This window comes from Geotrypetes seraphini, chromosome 5, assembly GCF_902459505.1.
Source record: "Geotrypetes seraphini chromosome 5, aGeoSer1.1, whole genome shotgun sequence".
Classification (NCBI taxonomy): Eukaryota; Metazoa; Chordata; class Amphibia; order Gymnophiona; family Dermophiidae; genus Geotrypetes; species Geotrypetes seraphini.
The window spans coordinates 69376216-69397423 of record NC_047088.1 but is presented as its reverse complement, the minus strand read 5'-3'; the positions used below and the strand labels follow the sequence as shown (position 1 = coordinate 69397423).

General features: G+C 41.4%; 1 protein-coding gene across 2 annotated transcripts in view; it reads left to right on the top strand.

The window, feature by feature from the left end:
* Window positions 1-21208, top strand: part of DRP2 (dystrophin related protein 2) — a 105861-nt gene that overhangs the window by 63040 nt on the left and 21613 nt on the right. For both annotated transcript variants that reach the window (XM_033943948.1, XM_033943949.1), the window contains 5 exons: window positions 3486-3643; window positions 4708-4874; window positions 6404-6515; window positions 7814-7950; window positions 15570-15635. In XM_033943948.1, the coding sequence (XP_033799839.1) occupies window positions 3486-3643; window positions 4708-4874; window positions 6404-6515; window positions 7814-7950; window positions 15570-15635 (640 nt within the window). The remainder of the gene's footprint in view (window positions 1-3485; window positions 3644-4707; window positions 4875-6403; window positions 6516-7813; window positions 7951-15569; window positions 15636-21208) is intronic.

The following is a 21208-nucleotide window of genomic DNA, read 5'->3' as shown; positions in this document are numbered from 1 at the left end:
GAATGGAAAGGGGTAATTAGGTGGGTAGAGGTAATTAGTCAGCTGGAGGTAGAAGGGTTCCCAAGCAGAGTCCCTCTGACTTGGGTGTACCTGGGAAGAATCTGTCCGACTTGGGGGTCCTTCATTCAGATGCTTAGCCCATTTTTTTTTAGGTTTGGAAATTTAAATCTCAGGTCAGGGGTGAAGTTAACTCACATTTCTGGGGCCACTATTAGTCTATGGTGCTGTGCAATGGTCTTAGAATCTGGGGTTTCTAGGTGCAGTGATCTATTCTAAACCCAAGTCCAGGATTCCCATACCCAGGAAACCCAGGCCAGAAACCATGTTGGCACAACACCAGATATATCAGTTAAATTGACTCCGCCTCTCATTCAGCAGTTCAATTTCAGGGGTTACACAAACATGAGTTAAGCTTTTAGAGCCTTAATGCATTTATCTGTATTGGGGAATAAGTTAATTAAGCCCTCATTTAAATGGTATTTGCATGAAGATGCACTAATTTTAACACACATTTTTAATGCACCTTTTTTCTGAGTTAAAAGTTTTATTAAATCATGACAACTAATGCACAAAAAGCTCTGCTAAAACACATGTACAAAGGTGCATCAATTTTAGTATTCCTTATTACTTGGCTCCATCATGTTGAACAGCCAGCAGTAGTGCCTTCATGTGACTGTTTTTCTGAGTTACCTAAGCTGTAATGCTAGTGGCGTATCTAGTATATTTGCCACCCAGGGCCAATCATTTTATAACATCTTATGTTTAAAATATGTAGTGCATTATGGAATTATGATAGATCTATAGATTCTTGAATGATAAAGAATAATTTGGGTGGGAGGGTTATTGGTCTGTAAGAATCTTGTAATATTTTAAGTGATGTCTATAGTGTACATGTTTTATTTATTATTCTTCACTTATTGAAATTATTTTAAAATGAATAAAGATTATTTAAAAAAAAACATCTCCCTCCTTTATATGAAAAAATTATTTTTAGTAATAATCCAAGAGTCACACAACAAGGGTGTAATTAGGAAATGGCAGCATCTGAAACACTACAGTGAGCACTAGAACATCAGTACACTGATTGTAAAACTGAACAAGTCAGATTAGTACAGATCAATCCTGCACAGTCAATGCTAACAGAAAACCCTCATCCAGAATAGAATAAGTAATTACAAACCAAAATTAGAAATATGTAGACAAATGTTAAACTGAACTGCCAAGAAGCTAGACTCTGCATACAGTGCAACACTACAGAAACAGTGACACATGCCCCCTAATAATGTGCAAAATATAAAGATAGCATATGTAAGTTTTGGGGGGAAAAAGATAAATAACAATCACCACTTTATAAATTAACAAATAGAAATAAAACAAAAGATGGAAAATAAGATAATATCATTTTATTGGACTAGTACATTTTTCAATTAGTTTTCAGATGCCAAAGCCACCTTCTTCAGGTCAGTACAGTATACTGCAGTTACGGGATCCTGTCCTGACCTGAGGAAGGGGGTTATGGTGTCTGAAAGTTAGTAAAAAAAAAATATTAAAATTAGTCTAATAAAAATATCACCTTATTTCCATTTTCTATTTATAAATGTTTATCAACACAGCCTCAATATTACTTTATCCTAACCTAAAGCAAGAGAAAAAAAGAGTAGAAAAATAATTTTTTTTTCTACCTTTGTTATCTCTGGTTTCTGCTTTTCTGCTTTTCTCTTCATTCTTTTCCTTCCATCCAGCGTCTGCCCTCTTTCACTGCCCCTTCCATTAACTGTCTGCCCTTTCCCCCCTTCCATATGGCATCTACCCTCTTTCTTTGTCCCTTCCATAAACTATCTACCCTACCCCTTCCATCTAGCCTGTGCCCCCCTCTCTCCTTTTTATATGATTAATTCCAGTTTCACCCCTCTCTCCATTTTTATCTCTCCTTTTTCTGTCTCCCCCCCTCCTCCCATACTCTGGCATGTCTCTTTTCTACTTTCCTTCCTTCCTTCCTCACCACACCCTAACCCATGGTCTGGCATCTTCCTTTCCATATCTCCTCCCCCAAGTAATGACATCTCCTCTCCATCTATCCCTTATCCCCCGTGGTCTGGCGTCTCTCTCTCTCTCTCTCTCTCTCTCTCTCTCTCTCTCTCCTCACCCTTCTCTTTCCTGTTCCTACCTAATGGTCTGGCATGCCTGTTTCCTTCCATCTCTCCCTCCCTTCTTCTTCCCCTTTCCATGCTCTGGCATTTTTCTCCTCTGCTTTCTTTCTTTCCCTCTCAACTCCATCCCATCCCACCCTACCCCATGCTCTGGCATCTCTCTTCTCTCCTCTGCTTCTCTTCTCTTCCCTCCCTCCCTCGTAGTCTGACATCTCTTTCTCCTTACCCTTCTCTATTCTTCCCAGCTCCTACCCCATAGACTGGAATCTCTGTCTCCTTCCATCTGTCTCTCCTCCCCCTGTAGTTTGGCCTTCTCTGCTTCCCTTCTCTCCCTCTCCCATGGTCTGGCTTCTCTCTCTCCTCTCCCTTCCCTGGTGGTCCTTATTCCTTCCTTGCTATTTGGTAGCTTTTTCCTTTACCCCTCCATCTCTCCCTCCAACTGGGTGTGACATTTCTCTTACCCCTCTCTCTCTGTCAGCCACTGGCAGCGTTAATGAGATGAACTTGCTGTCTCAGGCAGCCCAGAAGCTTTTCCTCTACTTCAACTTCCTGTCCCCGTAGAGTTAGGATGTTGCAGCAGGAAAGCTTCCAGGCAGAGCAGCATGTTCAGTTCATTAACACTACTGGTGGCTCAAAGTTTTCAGGCTGCAGCATGGAGGGCCTGGGCTCTGGACTGGAGCACTCCTTGATGACTGCCTACCTACCCCTCCCCCCCTTTGTTATGCCACTGTAATGTACCTTGAAATTTCCCATTCTCTGGGCTACTTCAGCAGCATCTATGTCTCAAAGAATCACACTAAATACCATCTCCTTCCCAGCTCTCAGATTTCAGTATTGGATCTCATGGGCTGCATGAGATTTTGAAATGCAAATGCATGTTGGGGAAGGCACTGAGCAGACTAAGGAGCTGCAAAGGATTTCTAAGTCATAGGCTGAATACCACTAGTATAAATGGCTAAAACATTTTTTCTGATCTCAAGTTGTTTAACAGTTTGTACTTTGTTTTAATGTTGCTCTTTCCCCCTCCTTTTTGTCTTTTCTTTCTCTCTGTCACTTATTATCTCTCCCTCCCTCATCCTTCTTTTTCTCTCTCTCTCTTCCATATACCATCCCTCTCCTACATTCATCCTCATCTTTATTTCTCTGTCTGTCTACCTCCCTCTCCCTTCTCCCATTTCTCCCTTCTCCCATTTCTCTGTCTTTCTACCTCCCTCTCCCTTCTCCCTTCTCCCTTCTCCCATTTCTCTGTCTCTCTACCTCCCTCTCCCTTCTCCCATTCCCTCATTCACCCTTCCTGTTCCTGTGGTGGATATCTGGCCACTCTGATTTCCACAGACCTCTTTGGCCAAGTCAGCAGCTCCAATGGTGTTTGTGATCAGAGGCACCTCAGTACTCTACTACATGAAGCCATTCAAATTCCTCGCCAGCTAGGGGAAGTAGCAGCATTTGGAGGCAGCAATGTGGAACCTAGCGTCCGTAGCTGCTTCCGTTTTGTAAGTAGTTACTGTACATGACTTAAAATCATTTTTGGGGTTGATGTTATATCTATTATGAGATGCTATATAATAATAATAACAGTTTATATACTGCAGGACCATGAAGTTCTATGCGATTTACAATGATTAAAAGATGTTACAGATTGAGTAGAATTAACAAAGTTAAGGGTTAGTGATTAACACTTCTGGAGATCAGTTGTTGTGGACTAAGATTGTATAGGTCAGTTATCTAAATACTTCAAGAACAGATATGTTTTTAGGTGTTTCCTAAATTCCCCATAAGTAGTATGCATAAGCAGTTGTTCCAGATCTTTACCCCATAATGCTGCTTGATGTGAGAAAAGATGTTGATGATGACTTTTAAATTTACATCCTCTAACCAGTGGGGAAACAAAATTCAGATGTGAGCTTCTTTTATGTCTGTTGGTTGTGAAAGAGTAAAGGTCAGTTATATATTTAGGGGCTAAACCATATAGTACCTTAAAGCAAAAACATCCAAACTTGAACTTCACACAGGCCTCCATCGGCAGCCAGTGTAGAAGTTGGTAGGAAGGTGTTACATGATCAAACTTCTTCAATCCACAAAGTAGCCTGACCGCCGCGTTTTGCACCAGTTGCAATCGCCGCATATTCTTCTGGGAAATTGCCAAATAGGCGATGTTACAGTAATCAAGTTGGCTCAGTATAAGGGATTGCACCAGAATTCTAAATGATGAAACATCAAAGTATGCTCTAATGGACCGAAGCTTCCAGAGGGTGTGAAAACTCTTTCTAACCAAGGAGTCCACCTGGTCTACCAAGTCGAAGGCAGAACTCATGTCAAATTGCATGATCATGGCGTTAAGGCCTTTACTAAACAAGAAACACAAATTATATATGGGAAGCTCACAATCAGAACTACCAGGAGAATCAATGGTTCCTTCTATCAGTGGAGTCCAGACCAGTGCATTGGATGCCAGGTGTTCGGCATTTTGTATCGGACATGTGTTTCAGATTTCTTGGCTCTTGTTTTTGTCTGAATTGAGTTTCAGGCCTTGTTTTGTCTTTGTTTTCCCCCTTAGGGTGATGGTACAGTCTCAGTTGAGGCTGCCCAATTCTTGGAGTGGGTGAGTCTTGAGCCACAGTCTATGGTGTGGCTGCCTGTCCTTCATCGAGTCACCATTGCTGAGCAGGTCAAGCACCAAACTAAGTGCTCTGTCTGCAAACAGTGTCCCATCAAAGGCTTCAGGTATGGAAAATAGCTGAACACAAGTCACTGTGTATTAGAGAATGACACAGGGACAAATTTTCCCCCAGCCCCGCGGGAACTCATTTTCCTGTCCCGTCCCCGCGAGTTCTTTTCCTGTCCCTGCCCCATTCCTACAGGTTGCACCTTCATCTGCACAAGCCTCAAACACTTTAAAATCATAAGTGTTCAAGGCTTGTGCGGTTAAGGCAGAGCTTACAGGAATGAGGCAGGGACAGAAACAAAACTACAGGGACGGAACGGGGAAATTGAGTTCCTGCAGGGACGGGGACAAATTTGTCCCCATAATCATTCTCCATTGTGTATTCAGGCACAACACTGGACAGTTAGTATGTCATATTGCAGTGAGAGGCCTCAGTGCAGATGGTCGTGACTTAGGCAACCTCACTTCCTGACTCAAATTAACAACAGAGGAGCATCACTGCTATTGGCACAGATTCATTTGGTCCATGAAACAGGACTTTACTATTCTAGATTTTTAGAGTTTTTAGATTAAAATTACTCACATTTCCAAATCAAGTTCAAGGTAAATTACAATTTAGGTGCAGTGGATGTAGTCCTACCCCAGAGGGCTTACAATCTAAATTTGTGCCTGAGATAATTGGGGATGGGGGGAGGTGACTTCAGTGTTGCGGGGAATATCCATGTAAAAAAACTGGATTTGAGCCCTGACTTCCCTAGTTAACAACCTGCTTCTCCTGCACTCAGGTTGCTCATGTGCAAGGGTTGCTTTTGCCACTGCATTGCTTTTTTTCCATGTGTTTGCAAACTCACATGCAAGAAAAGCATGATGACCCAGGGGCTTGACAACCAGGGTGGTCACCTTGCTTGCTTATGCCTTGCTACAGTTCTGCTCCCATTCTAGCATAAAATTTACATTTCATCCCTCCTGGTTGGATATCTAGGATATTCAAGAAATAAAAAGATAAAAGATTGTAAAATCAAAATTATTGCTGTACTTCCTGCATCTCCATCTCAGGCCCCCCCAATGTTATGTAGGTGTTTTAGAAAGGGAATACATCAGAGCCTTCTCAATCTCTTATACACTTCTCCTTCTGTAATCGCTGTGATAGGGGATTAACAGAACCGCAAATACAGAAAAACTGCAAATAACTTGTTCATATGTTATTCACTGTTTTCTATTAAAAACCATCGTGAATATGGTGAAACTGTGCATAACATGGTGGGAGACCTGGCCTGTTCCTGAAGAAGAAAATGCTGGGAATCAGCGATTTCTCTATGCAAGCTGATGTAATTTGGGGGAGGAGCCAGCAAGCTAAAAACCATGAATAATCAAAATCGGGATTGCTGAAACTGCGAATACTGAGGGAACAGTGTAGTAATGTTCCTCTATGCGTCTCCCATGCTTTTGGTCATTCTTCTATTGTTTTTGACTACTATATGGACTAAGAACAATTCCTTGTACCACTCCTGAGTCTAGCAAAACAGCCACATCTAAGGAGAGGAGATGAGAAGTTAGTTGTCTTATTTTTCTGCCCCATTATCCCCAGATACCGGAGCCTGAAGCAGTTCAATGTGGACATCTGTCAATCTTGTTTTCTGACTGGAAGAACCAGCAAAGGGAGCAAACTGCACTACCCCATCATGGAATACTACACGCCAGTGAGTAGGGCGCTAATTCTGTTTTCCCTCCGCCTACAGTATATGCTCAATGTGTGTTCAAAGCCTGTAACAGAAGCATGCCCAGATCACACACACAAGTGATATGGCTGTTGAATAACTTTTGTTCCTTAAATAATTGAAGTATTAATCAAAAACTGTTATGTTTTTTTATTCAGATTCCTTTATTCTAAGATTTCATTTTGTTTCCTCTAATTCTTGTATTGCTGTTGGCTGCTCTATCAATAAAAATTATTTCCCCCCCCCCCAAAAAAAAAAAAAAAAAAGATTAGAAACCATTTGGTGCAACACATATGCAATAACAGGAAAATAAATTGGGGCAGGAAAACTTTTTTTTATGACCCTGTAAATCCAATCACTTCTCTTTTCACCCCTCTGGTTCTTTCTGCTGTATCCTTTCCACTTTTCTTCTATCCCCTTCCCTTCTCTCTCCTCTGTCCTACAGTTCACCTGTGCTGGTCTCTTTTCCCTGTTCACGGTTCTTTCCCTTTCCTCTGCTGGCCAGTCTCCCCGTCTTTTCTGTGTGTCACTACCAACAGCAGTTACCATAGTACATGGCAGCTATCGCCCATCTTGTGTGATTGGTTCCCCTAAGCAAAGTAAAACCAGCTGCAGGAGATAAACACTAGTCTGTTCCTTTTGGGCAAATGATTCTTGCTGTCCTCCTGCCACCACTCAGTTCCCAAGGCTCTGTTAATTCCTGTTATCATTCATTTATAGTTTATTGATTTATATCCCGCTTTTTACAAATCAGGTTTCAAAACGTACATGCATAATATTATCACATCATATACAATTAACAAATCTAACAAACAAAACATTTCAGTGACCAGCGCCTACAAATATATTAAAGCTTGAATCCCCATATTTCATCTTACAAAACAAATACTTTTTCAGTAATGTCTTAAAATTGCACAAATGTCCTGGATGTATAGAAGGATCTCATTCCATGCCTGTGGGCCTCTACACAGAAACATGCCTGCCCTCGACACCTGCAAACGCAAATGTTTAACAGGCGGAACAAACAAATTACCACATTCCACAGACTGAAGATGTGGACAGGGAACATATTTGCAATATATGAAGAAAATACATAGACAGTTCTTCACTGTGATTCATGCAATGTTTTTATCTTTTTAACTTTATACTTTTATAGATTTTTCAGTTTTAACTTATCAGGTTGTATGCTAGGTTTCAGGTTTTACATTATCTTTACCTTTTGGTTTGCAAAGATTGTTTCTTTCTTTCCTAGAAGTAACTCTATTTTTTTCATGTGATAGACCACTTCAAGTGAGAACATGAGAGACTTTGCTACCACACTTAAAAACAAGTTCCGGTCAAAACAGTACTTCAGTAAGCATCCTCAAAGAGGCTACTTGCCTGTCCAGTCTGTGCTGGAGGCAGACTTTGCTGAAACGTGAGTATCCATTAACTACAGGCCTTGCTATCTTGGACAGGGATCTTCCAAGATGGTGGTGCTAGAATTGAAGTTATTTGAACAAGGCTTTACAATCTCTGACATTACACTAGACTAGCACTTGTCCATGAGCTTTTAATGGGATATCTGTCTGTGCTAGAAAAGTATCTTATTCCTAATCAATCCAGTATAACGCTTGCAAAGAGACCCCAGAACAAGTCAAGTACTGGGGCAACATAGACCTTGTCTGAAAAATTAACATGATTCAAGCTTCAGACCCACATAAAATGATAGAACCCAAATATATGGTGTCATCAATTTTTGGCTGAGCCAGAAAATTCATGAAAGATTAACTTACAAAAGTAAGCAAGCCTCTGAACTGGTCTGTTAATATGGCATCAGTACATTCATACTGAAAAGCTCACATGCAGTCACTGCAAAGACGGAACCAGTAAAGCTTCAGGAATGAATACTAGCCAGTGAAAGATGATTTTAGATAGCATGCATAGTTAAGACATAAATTGGTTCATCTGTCAGTGAAATAGTGGGTTCTCCTATAGATCTATTAGCAGGAGAAGCAAAAAGAAAAGCAAACAAAACCTTCTGCAAAGCCTCCCATCTGTTTATCCCATGACATGGGGACAGAATTTGTCCTTGTCCCTGTCCCCGGGGTTAACCGTTGGAAACCACCCCCGTATCATTCTTTAAGGAGAGAGGGAAGAATCAGAGTATGAATGGGCACATCCACTGACCCTCAAGCCTTGCTTTGAAGAATGCTGGTGTAGAAAGAGTGAGGTTGAGATAGACTTTAAAGAATGATAGTCTCTGGTATCCAGAGCAGATATTGTGATGTTATACTGCCTCATTCCACCAATGCCTAAGAGCCAACCTCATCAGTGATGTCACAATGAGTTCATTATCCTTTACTTGGCTCAAATAAGAATCAGAGTATGAATGGGCAGAGCCAGACTCTCAAACCTTGCATTAAGGAATGCTGGTGTAGAATAATAATAATAATAACAGCTTATATACAGCAATACCGTGAAGTTCTATGCGGTTTACAAAGATTAAGTAAAGGTACAAATTGATTGACTTTAAGAGGGGAGGAAGAAAGAGGGTTAATAGGATAGGAAATCCATTTTTGAGGAGAGAGTGATCAATAGAACAAGTTAATCGCTATAGAGGGGAGAGAGAAGAGAGGATCAGTTGTCTAGATACTTTAGGAACAGGTGTGTTTTCAGACGTTTCCTAAATTCCTCATAAGTAGTGGGCGAAAGCAATAGTTCTAGGTCTTTACCCCATGATGCTGCTTGGTGCGAGAGAAGATGTTCATGGTGTTTTTTCAGTTTACAACCTCTCACTGGGGGGGAAACGAAGTTGGAATGTGAGCTTCTCTTGTGTCTGTTGGCTGAGAAGATGAAAAGGTCAGTTATATATTTAGGGGCAAGTCCGTGTAGTGCTTTGAAGCAGAAGCAGGCAAATTTAAACTTTACGCGCGCCTCCATTGGCAGCCAATGCAGCTGCCGGTAGTAGGGTGTCACGTGGTCAAACTTCCTCGGCCCAAAGATCAGTTTGACCGCTGCATTTTGACCGCTGCATGTTCTTTTGGGAAATTGCTAAATAGGCGATGTTACAGTAGTCAAGTAGACTCAGTACGAGGGATTGGACTAGGGTTCTGAATGCCGCTGTATCGAAATAAGCTTTAATGGATCTGAGTTTCCAGAGAGTGAAAAATCCCTTTCTGATCAAGGAGTCCACCTGGTCTCTCATGGTTAGGCACTGATCCAAAGTTACACCTAGTATCTTTATGGTAGGTTGGATAGGGTAATTAAGATTATTGATACATAGTGGTGATTTGGTGTCAAGCTGTTGTGGCGAAGCTACGAAGAAAGTTGTCTTTTTTGAATTAAGTTTGAGCCTAAAGATTGTCATCCAGTGCTCCATCACGTTTATGGCTTCTGAAGCTTTAGGAATAGTTTCAGAGATAGAATTAATGAATGGGATGATGATCGTAAAATCATCTGCATAACTAAATAGTTTTATCCCTAACTGGGTTAGCTGCATGCCTAGTGAGGACATGTAGACGTTGAAGAGCAATGGAGATAGCAGAGACCCTTGTGGCACACTGGATGGATTGCTCCAGGTATCTGAAAGTTCATAATTAAAACGTACTTGATAAGTGCGGGACATAAGGAAGCCACGGAACCAATTAAGCACCTTGTCCCTGATACCAATGGCATCTAGGCATTGCAGCAGTTTCCCGTGGTCTACTAGATCAAAGGCAGAACTCATATCGAATTGCATAACCAGGGCATTAAGGCTCTTACTAAACAGTAGGCGCAGATTGTCTAAAATAGCCGCAATTACTGTCTCGGTACTGAATAACGGTCTAAAACCGGATTGAGTTTCATGTAGGAGAGAGAACTGATCCAGATAATCCATCAGTTGGGTGTGTACCAATCCCTCTATAATTTTTACAATAAACGGAATGGATGTTACTGGTCTTTAGTTGGATATTATAGCTGAAGATTCTTTTCGATTTTTTAGAATTAGGGTTATTATTATGTGACCATTATTAGAGAGGAACTTCCCAGTTTTTAGAAGGACTGAGTTTATCAAAGTGATGTAACAGATATTGGGCTAGACATTGCTGCTTATTTAGCAAAGATCCTCTTGGCTACTATATCTGAAGGGATGGCCACCAATTGTCTCAGCCAATAACACACCAATTGTCTCAGCACAATAAGGAAACCTTATTTGGTATAAAAGAGTTGCCATTGGGTAAGTCCCCAGGGCTGGATGGCTTCACTAACAAATTTTACAAGAGCTTCAGTTCTCTGCTGGAACCCTTGCTAACTGTGGTGTTTAACTCTTTTGAGGCCGGTGCCCTTCTGCCATATTCCTGGCTACTGTCACCCTTATACATAACTCTAGATCAAAAGGGGGTCTATTTGGATACTAAAGAAATCAAGCAATTGATGACCTCAAAACAAATCAATATATCTAACTCATGCACATATCTTCCCACAAAACATTCACATCCTCCTCAAACTGTTCATACAGAACCCCCTTCCTTAAAAAACTTTCCTAAGTAATATATTAACTAGGAGGTTGAAGAATCATACCAGGGCACAGCCTCAGAACACAAACCCTCTTATAATGTATATATTATTTCAGGTCCTTATTAGAGAATAACAAGGGAAAAAAATTTGTCCCCGTTACTGTTCTGTCCCCGTGACCACTGTCCCCGACCCGTCCCCATGACTACTATCCCCGCAGCATCCATACAAGCCTCAGTACTGCAATATTTAGCTTATTCCTTCCTTAAAAATCAAAGTTCTGGCTGCTGAACTAGAGAAAGAGATGTTCAGCTGGCAGGGCTTTGTTTATAAATTTTTATCAACACAACTAATATACTATAAAATTTTTCAGAAGCCACTTGACAACACAATTAGGATATCGTCAATTATGCAGTGCCCCTAGCCTTGATAATGCTCTGCGAAACGCGTTGGCAGAGGGGATTATTGAATTGAACGTTGGAATAAAAGATATGTTCCACCATTACTTACAATGGAATGAAGATACAGCTTTTGAAAGATAAGTTCTTTAAAAACTTCAGATAGATGCACTGATAAATATGACAGTGAAAAAATTATTTAAAAAATTTTGTTTATAAAAAAAAGTATTACATTATAATGATTGGGGATGTATGAAGAATTGACAGACATGTGTCTGTGGGCGGAAACTTCTCTGACTCAACCGGAAGTTGCGTCAGAGGAGAAGCTTCCGCCCACAGACACATGCGACTGTAGGCAGGTTCGGCCGGCTTGAGCAAGTTACTTTGGAAACTAACACGCCGCAAAGGTAAGGGGGAGGGAGATAGATTCAGCCGGTAGGTAGGAAGGAGGGAGGGGGCCATGCACGATCAGTGACAGCGAGCTTTCCCTCCCTTAACTGCGGGAACAAGGCCATTCACCGCTCCACGGGGCTGTGGATTGCCTTGTCCCCGTGCCTGCAGTGAGCACTTTCCCCCCCCATTTCGGTGGGTTACCTGCGGCTACCCGCGGCTAGCCGCGGGTAACAGCCACCGTGTCATTCTCTAGTCCTTATTCTGGATGGTTAATGCCATATAATCATATACATCAAACCTCCTTCCCACCCTTTAGTAATTATCCCTGGGGGAATCCATTGGGTAGGACCCCTAACTCTGGATGCATCCTCTTGAGATGAAAGATCTGCAAAAAATACCTTTTATCATAAATTACAAAAAAAAAGTTTCAAGTTTTCAAAGACTGTAAATCTATCCATTTGTGATGTAGGTACAAAAGACAAACCCCGTTGTAACAAATCCAGTTGAATAGGTGTTAAAGCTTTGGATGAGATATTAATCACTGTTCGTTCCACCTCTGTCGCGCACGAGTTACTGGTCGAGGTTGTTGTTGTGCTGAATACATCACTGTAGATGTTTGACGGTATGGCCGCCTGTTCTGTGTCCATGTCACTTGACCTAAAAAAGATTGCGTCATTGCTTGGACATTATATACAGGGGCTTTATTGGTAGTTTGAATATCCTCATCACTTGAATCACTGGAGCTGGTGTCAAAGGTTACTTTATGTGCTTTAAATTGGGAAGATCTCATGTTAGAAGGTCTGGCCCAAGTATACACCCTATTCTGTTCATAGTCATATTCGTCCCTTTTAAATTTATCAAGTTTAGTTTTTTTCAAAGAATTTCTAAAGTCTTTTAACTGCTGGTTCATCTGATCTAGTTTAGAAACCACGTCCTCAGGTGGAAATTTTTCAGAGGCATCTTTCAGTGACTGATCTATATCGGTCTTTAATGTATTGGACATTTTTTGGGCCTGACCCACTATCAAAATCATGAGGTTCATACCACATTTATTAAGAATACGATTCCAATTGGAAACGAACTCTTCATCTTCCCTATATAAATGCAGTTCCTTTAATACTCTTAAACCACGCGGGATACGTTTGACTCTTAGATATTCAATCAATGTCAGTTCATGCAATTCAGTACATATTGCACGCTTCTGTAACCGTTCTAACTGTACTACGACGGGAGCTCATGGCAGCCATTTCCTATGAGTGACCTGCATGGGGCAGGAGTGTAGGAAGATTGCTCCTACCCTGAAAACTTGCTAGACCACCAGGTAAGGCTTAAGAGGGGGTCTAAGAGGGCTTAAAAATTGCCCCAAAAAAGAAAATGGATCAAAAAAAAAATTGCGAATAACCAAATCTGCGGATGTTGAAATCGCGGATTCGGAGGGAGATGTATATATGTTATTTCAGGTCCTTATCCTGGATGGTTAATGCCATATAATCATATACGTCAAACCTCCTTCCCACTGTTAAATAATGTCAGAAGAATGGTCATTGTCTCAAAGAGTGTTTGATCTCATTGTGCAATGCTGGGGAAGTCTAGCAATGGACTTGATGGCTTCAGCCAAAAACACAAAGGCGATTTACTTCTACAGCTAAAGAGACTAACCAGGAAGTGTAGGGGTAGATTCATTGGTTCAGCTCTGGCTTGAAAACAGGATGTTTTATGTATTCCCGCTGTGGCCCATGGTGAGCCAAGTCATTCTCAGAAACACAATCCACCCAGAACTTGTAATCCTAGTAGCCTCAGATTGGCTTTGCTGGCCATGGTATGCGGATCTAGTATAGCTTCAACTGGACAGATGCATCAAGCTACCAGTTCATACAGGACTACTCAGAATCCAATCCACATGGAGAACCCAGATCGCTTTGGTCTTACGTCATGGCTATTGAACACTCTGCCTTAATATGGAGTGGATATTCAGATGTAGTCATTTCTACTCTCCGCCGAGCTAAAAAGTCTTTGACTGTAGTAAGGTCTGAAAGACTTTTCAGATTTGGTACGCCCAAGATGATATGGAGCCTTTCAAGGCTCCAATTCTTGTGCTTCATGACTTTCTGCAGGCCAGACTAAAAAAAGGCCTGGCAGTGGCATGTCTCAAGTTACAGGTGGCAGGCCTCTTATGCTTTTAAGCTCAGCGGGAAAGTTTTTGCTGTCATCTCATCCAGATGTGACAAAATTTTTGAAGGGGGTGCTCAGATTGCGGCCTCCATTATGTCAGCCTTTTCCAACATGGAATCTTAACATTGCCCTGAAGGGACTTTGCAAGCCTCTGTTCAAGCCCATTCAAGAGGGATCTCACAGTGAAGACTGTATTTCTGGTGGTAGTTGTCTCAGCGAGAAGGGTCTCAGAATTATAGGCACTCTCATGCAGAAAAACATACCTCAGGATCACAGAGGCAGGAATTGTTCTATACATGTTAACCTCCTTTCTACCGAACATTGTTTTGGCTTTTCACATCAATCAAAAGGTCCATCTACCTGTGTTTCAGTCTACAGGTTCAGCCAATAAGGATAAAATATTGCAGAGACAGGGCATACAGAGAGTTTTGCGCCACTATTTGGAACAGACCAATGACTATTGTCTTTCTGACCATTTTTTGTTCTTACCAGTCAGTCTAGATGAGGCAGACCGGCTTTCAAGACATCTATTGCCAGATGGATTCTTATGGCAATCTTATAGATATATTCCTCTCAAAGTTCATTCGACTAGAAATATGGTGGCTTCCTGGGCAGAGACCAAGACAGTGCCGCCCAAAGAGATCTATAGTGCAGGTACTTGGTCTACTCTCCATACCTTTACCAGATTCTACAGAGTAGATGTGGTTTCTCAGAATGACATTGCTTTGGGATCCTCGGTCTTGCAGGCAGACTCATTTGTTCCACCCTAGGTGTCTACCACTGCTTTGGTATGTCACCTAGAGTATAGACTCCTATATTTATGTAACAGAATAGATGATTAGGTTATTACCTGGATAATTTTCTTTCTGTTGATACACATAGGAGTCTGTACAGCCTGTCCTATCAGTTTTCAATGTACCTGCTTTCTGCCTCAGATAAATCTATAGTCCTGAACTGAAATTTTTCTCCTATCAGATTGAAGTACATGTAATCATATATGACTAATAAAGCAATAAGTTTGTTGCTTTCCTGAGCTGGAACATTGCAAGGAAGTTCACTTGTACACCTATGTTATTAGCTCATGCTAACCATTGTTCTTTTTCATGAGTTACAGATCAGAACAGACAAGTACTATTGTTTCTGGGAAGTTCCCTGTGCCCCTCCTTCTGCTTTCTTCTGTTATAGTGGATATTGATTACTTTGGTACAAACTGAAGAGGGCACTATACTCCACTGGTGAAGGAGAAAGAGCTGAAAGATGTGATTGACATCCTTCTGCAATAATTTGCGACCAGAGGATATTCATCTAGAGTACAGACTCCTATGTGTATTAACAGAAAGGTAAGAACCTAATTTTCCAATACATTACCCTATAGAGATGACTTAGAAAATTAGTGGACTTGATAACCTGATAATTCTACTATCCATTCCCTGTGTCTCCACCAACAAATATACTAATGTGCATAGGCCAGAACTACTGCAATGTTCTTAAGGTTGGGCAATCAGTCAATTAATCTCATAAACAAATGATAACTATAGGGCAGTGTTTGACAATGGAGTGAACTTCAGTTAAATATCATTTTCATCTTTTCTTTTAGTCCTGCCTCCTCTCCACTGTTGCCACATGCTGATACCCATTCCAGAATTGAGCACTTTGCCAGCAGGTAAAGTCATCAAGCATGAAAAATGTGATGAAGAGCTTAATTTGGGCCTCAGGATAAAAAAATGTAAATTGGCAACAATTCCCTCTCTCCTAATCCACAAACAGCTTCACATATGCAGAAATCAAAGTCTTATAGTTTTTCCTCTTAAATAATAGAGGGATCACAGGGCTGTGATGGAAAAAGATTCAGGATTGGTGAAGGAAGGAGCCATCTTTACATTCCTTCATCAAAACTATGAAATACCTTTAAGGGAAGAGAGAGAAGCCTGTGGTGTTCTAGCAGAAGTATTAGTGCACTATGTAGAAAAATCAAACTACTTTCCTATTCACCATTGTTTGGTTTTATACAGGAGAGATACATAGGGTTGACCATATGGCTCCAGAGAAAGGAGGACGGATTGAGACATCATGGTTTTATTTCCATTGCTTTCAGATAGCTCTTTCTGCCCTCCTTACTTCCATTGCTTTCAATGGAAGTAAAAGCCGGATGGCTCAATCCGTCCTCCTTTTTCTGGAGCCATATGGTAACCCTAGAGATGTCACTGGTGAAAGCCATAGGAAGTGAGCCATTTTGTTTAATGCCACTCCTTGCCATTTGTCAGTGTCTGTACTGTCACTCCCTTTCCATGGCCCTTCAAACCTTTCCCCCTCCCCCAACTTCAAGGGCTCTGCTCCAGTGATGACTACCATAATGATACAATGAACATGGAGATTTAAGCTTGCCCACCACAAGAAACCTTTGAATATAACTGTGAATCAACATATGCCTCAATTATGAGAAAATGGGAAAAAAAGGATCTCAGAAACCATAACACTGCACATTTGTAATTATAATGCTTGTGAAACCTGGTTGAAAGCATAATGGGACTCGTTTCACTTGGAAAATCCAGCTTCTTCAGAGGTTGAAATTACAAACTGATGGCAACTTTTAAACTTATCTCCCTGTGAATTACCACTTCCTTCAAGGTTACAATAAATGGCAGTGGCATCTTTTTTTGTAACCCTGAAGCAATTGGTAATTCATTCGGAGAGATTCATTTAAAAGTTGCCCTCAGTTAGTAATTTTGGCCCCTGAAAAAACTGGATTTTCCCAGTAAAACGGGTCCCATTAAACTATCAACCAGGTATCACAAGCATTATAATTACAAGTGTGCAAAGTTACAGTTTTCTGAGATCCTTTTTTATATGTATTTAAAGGTTTCTTCTGGTGGGCTGATTGTTATTTGTGACCGGTGAAATCCTCTTATTTTTGGTAGATTTAAACCTTCCCCTAATATGGAAACTCACTGTTCCTGAGGCCTTAGGGAGGATGGGGCAGTTACAGAAGGATAGAGTTTGAGAATCTGAGTGAGATTGCCCGTTCAGTTTGCTTGCAGAGTAGGGGTAGGGTTACCAGGTGTCTGGGAAAACCCAGACATGTCCTCTCTTTAGAGGATGGACTTTCCAAAACTCGGCATTTGTCCAGGTTTTGGAAATCCCTGACAAGTTCCGGCTGCATCTGGAGAGCCTCTGAGCATGCGCAGATGGCGTCACACACATCCACGCATGCTCCAGGCCCTCCAGATGTGGCTGGAGCTCATCTGGAAGAAGAGATGAGGCTTTGTGGGCAGGGCTGGAGGTGGAACTGGGTGGGGTTGGAGGCAGAACTAGGCAGGGCTGGGGCGGAATGGGATGGGACTGGAGGCAGAACAGAGTGGGGTCATATGTCCGCGGTATCCCGGAGAAAAATATGGTATCCCTAGGTAGGGGTAGGGTTGCCATATGGTTCCAGAAAAAGGAGGATGGATTGAGACATCCATGTTTTTACTTCAGCTGAAAGCAATGGAAGTAAGGAGGATGTCTCAATCCGCCCTCCATTTTCTGGAACCATATGGTAAACTTAGGTAGGGGGGGAGTTTGAACCTGAAACTATTTGCCACCTTAGGCACAGCCTGGCTCTCATAGCTCAGTCCTTTATCACTGAGGGCTTTGTAAGTAGAGTAGCGTTGGAATCTAACTGCAGTTCATGAGGGATAGTCTGACTCAATTTTAAGTATTTATATTATATCCCACTGCATGCAGGGACTTGTAGGACTCTGAATATCAGAATGTGAGTCTCAATTCAGAAATATACAAACATGGTCGTAAACACTGAAAAAAAACAATGAGAAAATGATTCACCTGTTTACTTAAAAGTTAGCTTCTAGTAACCCCTGTGCTGCTCTATAGCACCACAAAAGAGAAACCTCAAAACTCTGGGATGTAAATATGTCACACTTACCATCCTTATTGGAGTTCCAGTATTATCATAGGTTTCTGTCTGTAAAAAAGGAACAGTGGTATAAATTAAACTCCCTGGTTTTAACACTGCATTTTAAGGGAGAAAACCTATTGTTTCTTAAAAAACAGGCACAAACAAAAATGCAATTGCAGGGGGCAATCGAGCAAACTAAAATCTAGAAAAGTTTCACAAAAACTCAGAGACAGGGCATAGGAAAAAAAAATTATCTCAGCCCTGAAATCAGTCCAGCATTGCAGCAAAACAGAGACAGTGCTTGTGAAGTTCCATCTCCTGATAAGCTAAGGTGAAACAAGGTGTCCTTGTCAAGGTTTTCAGTGTTGAAGAGATGTGTACATAAACTCCGGTGCTGTTTTGTTGGGATTTTTTTCTGAAGTAGAGAATGACACAGGGACAAATTTCTCCCCATCCCCACAGGAACTCATTTTCCCATAGCTTCCCTGCAATTTCTTTCCTGTCACTGCTCCATTCCTGCAAGCTCTGTCCTCATCTGCACAAGACTCAAACACTTGTTCGAGGCTTGTGCAGTTAAGACAGAGCTTACAGGAATGAGACAGGGACAGTGACAAAACTCACGGGGACGGAATGAGGAAATTGAGTTCCTGCAGGGATGGTGAAAAAAATTGTCCCTGTTTCATTCTCTACTCTGAAGTTTAACCAGGAGGGAGGGGCACCTGGAGAGTTGTTACTATTCTGGTTCTTTGGACTGTCTCTGAGAACTTGGCATGTTTTGCTGCAATGCTGGAGTGATTATAGGACTGAGTTAATTTTTTTTTTTATGATTTGCCCTGTCTCTGAGTTTTTGTGAAACTTTTCTAGATTTTAGTTTGCTCAATTGCCCCCTGCAATTGCATTTTTGTTTGTGCCTCTTTTGGGGGGAACAAAAGGTTTTCTCCCTTAAAATGCAGTGTTAAAACCAGGGAGTTTAATTTATACCACTGTTCCTTTTTTACAGACAGAAACCTATGATAATACTGGAACTCCAATAAGGATGGTAAGTGTGACATATTTACATCCCGGAGTTTTGAGGTTTCTCTTTTGTTTAAATGGTGCTATAGAGCAGCACAGGAGTTACTAGAAGCTAACTTTTAAGTAAACAGGTGAATCATTTTCTCTTTTTTTTTCAGTGTTTACGACCATGTTTGCATATTTCTGAATTGAGACTCACATTCTCTTGAGTTTTGGTGGAACTTTTTTTTTAGATTTTAGTTTGTTCTATTTCCCCCTGCACTTGTACTTTTGTCTGGGTTTTTGGGGAACAATGGGTTTTCTTTCTTAAAATATAATGTTAAAGACAGGGAGCTTTTACAGACAGAAACTATGATAATACTGGCACTTCACTAAGGGGTCCTTTTACTAAGGCGTGCTAGCCAAGTTAGCACGCGCTAAATATTAGCGTATGCTAAATGCTAATGAGTCCAAGACCCTTAATGCCCCTTTTCAATCTTCCTCCTCCCCCCCCTTCTGATCTACTCCCCTCCCCTGTCTCCCTCCTCTCCCCCCTACTTCTCTCCTTGCTGTTCGCAACTCTATGATCAATTTGATATGTAACCACTTGTAACTACTCTCTCCTTGCTGTTTGCAACTCTATGATCAATTTGATATGTCTAACTAATGTGAACCGCCTAGAACTCTTCGGGGTATGGCGGTATACAAAAAATAAAGTTATTATTATTATATTCTATGGACGCGTTAGCGTTTAGCGTGCGTTAAATCGGCTAACGCGCCTTAGTAAAAGAGGAGCACTTATCATCTAAAGGAAAAATACTTCAGGACGCAAAATGAAATGCTGGTTAACACTATAGTAAAACTTTTTACGCTGTTCGAGCATGTACAGACACGCAGCTCCTATAGCGATACGTTTTTTTTCTTCACTATAGTGTTAACCAGCATTTCATTTTGCACACTGAAGCATTTTTCCTTTAGATCAGGGGTGCCAAAGTCCCTCCTCGAGGGTCGCACTCCAGTCAGGTTTTTAGGATTCCCCCAATGAATATGCATGAGATCTATCAGCATACGATGAAAGCAGTGCATGCAAATAGATCTCATGTATATTCATTGGGGAAACTCTGAAAACCCGACTGGATTGCGGCCCTCGAGGAGGGACTTTGACACCCCTGCTTTAGATGTTAAATGCTCCAGCGCCACCTCTTAGATTTACATCCACACCCCTGAAGCAGGCTTCCCTTAGGAAGCCGAAACACAGACCGTGTTGCGTCTGGAAGGATATAAAAGAGGAACTGATTATCTCATATGTGTTCTATTTTAATAGATAATTGTACTCAATGAGCTCCGTTTTATCTCAGGTTGATGTGCACAGTCCCTTCCCCACTTTTTCTTTTTGCTGCTTACCCATGTGAATATCATCCTTGCGTTTGTGTGCAATGACACTCACCCTCACCCTTACAGAATAGCGATTAGGTGTGTTGCTGCCACTTTTCTGCATAAATGTACACTTAAACATGAACGTGGCAGTATTCTGTACACTTGTGTACTTAAGTGGCGTGTAAATGTGGGCGCCCTGTTACAGAATTGCCTTTTTACCAGATGCTCTGCATATGGACGAAGATTTAATGGTGTGATAAGATCAAAATAGAACTTTGTGACATGAATGCTATGTGATATGAAATACGGCACATCACTCTGCTAACACCATCCTCACAGTAAAATATTATGTTTTGATGATACTATGCAGCCGTGGAGGCAGGGACACTTGTGAAGATCAAGGGAAAGATGGATGTTGCAAAGTACAGGCACATCCTCAAGGAAAAGTTGTTACACCCTGCCACAGACCTAAGAATGGGGAGAAGATCCACTTACCTAAGCAAAAAGCAAAGGCAACGCTAGAGTGGCATGGCAGGAAGAAAGTGAATGTCCATGAGTGGCCCAGCCCTGAATTCAGTAGAAACCTTGTGTGTGGCTATGGCAAGACTTGCAGCCTCCAGAAGAAGCTAAACAATTGTTATTGATTATTTCACAGTGCTCGGATTTTCATTACTATGTGCATATTTACTTTCTTCTTGCTGAGACACTCAGGGCTCTTTTTACTAAGGTGCGCTAGGGCTTTAACGCGGGGAATAGCGCGCGCTAGACCTTAATGCCAGCATTGAGCTGACATTAGTTCTAGAAGCGTAACGCGCGGTAATTTCCTGCGTGCGCAAAAACGCTAGCACACCTTAGTAAAAGGAGCCCCCAGTTGTTACTATGTATACATGCCCAAATCTTTCTAAAAACATCTAGTTCTAACATCTAATATTATTTTATTTATGTGAGTACACAGAGATACACACTGCTTA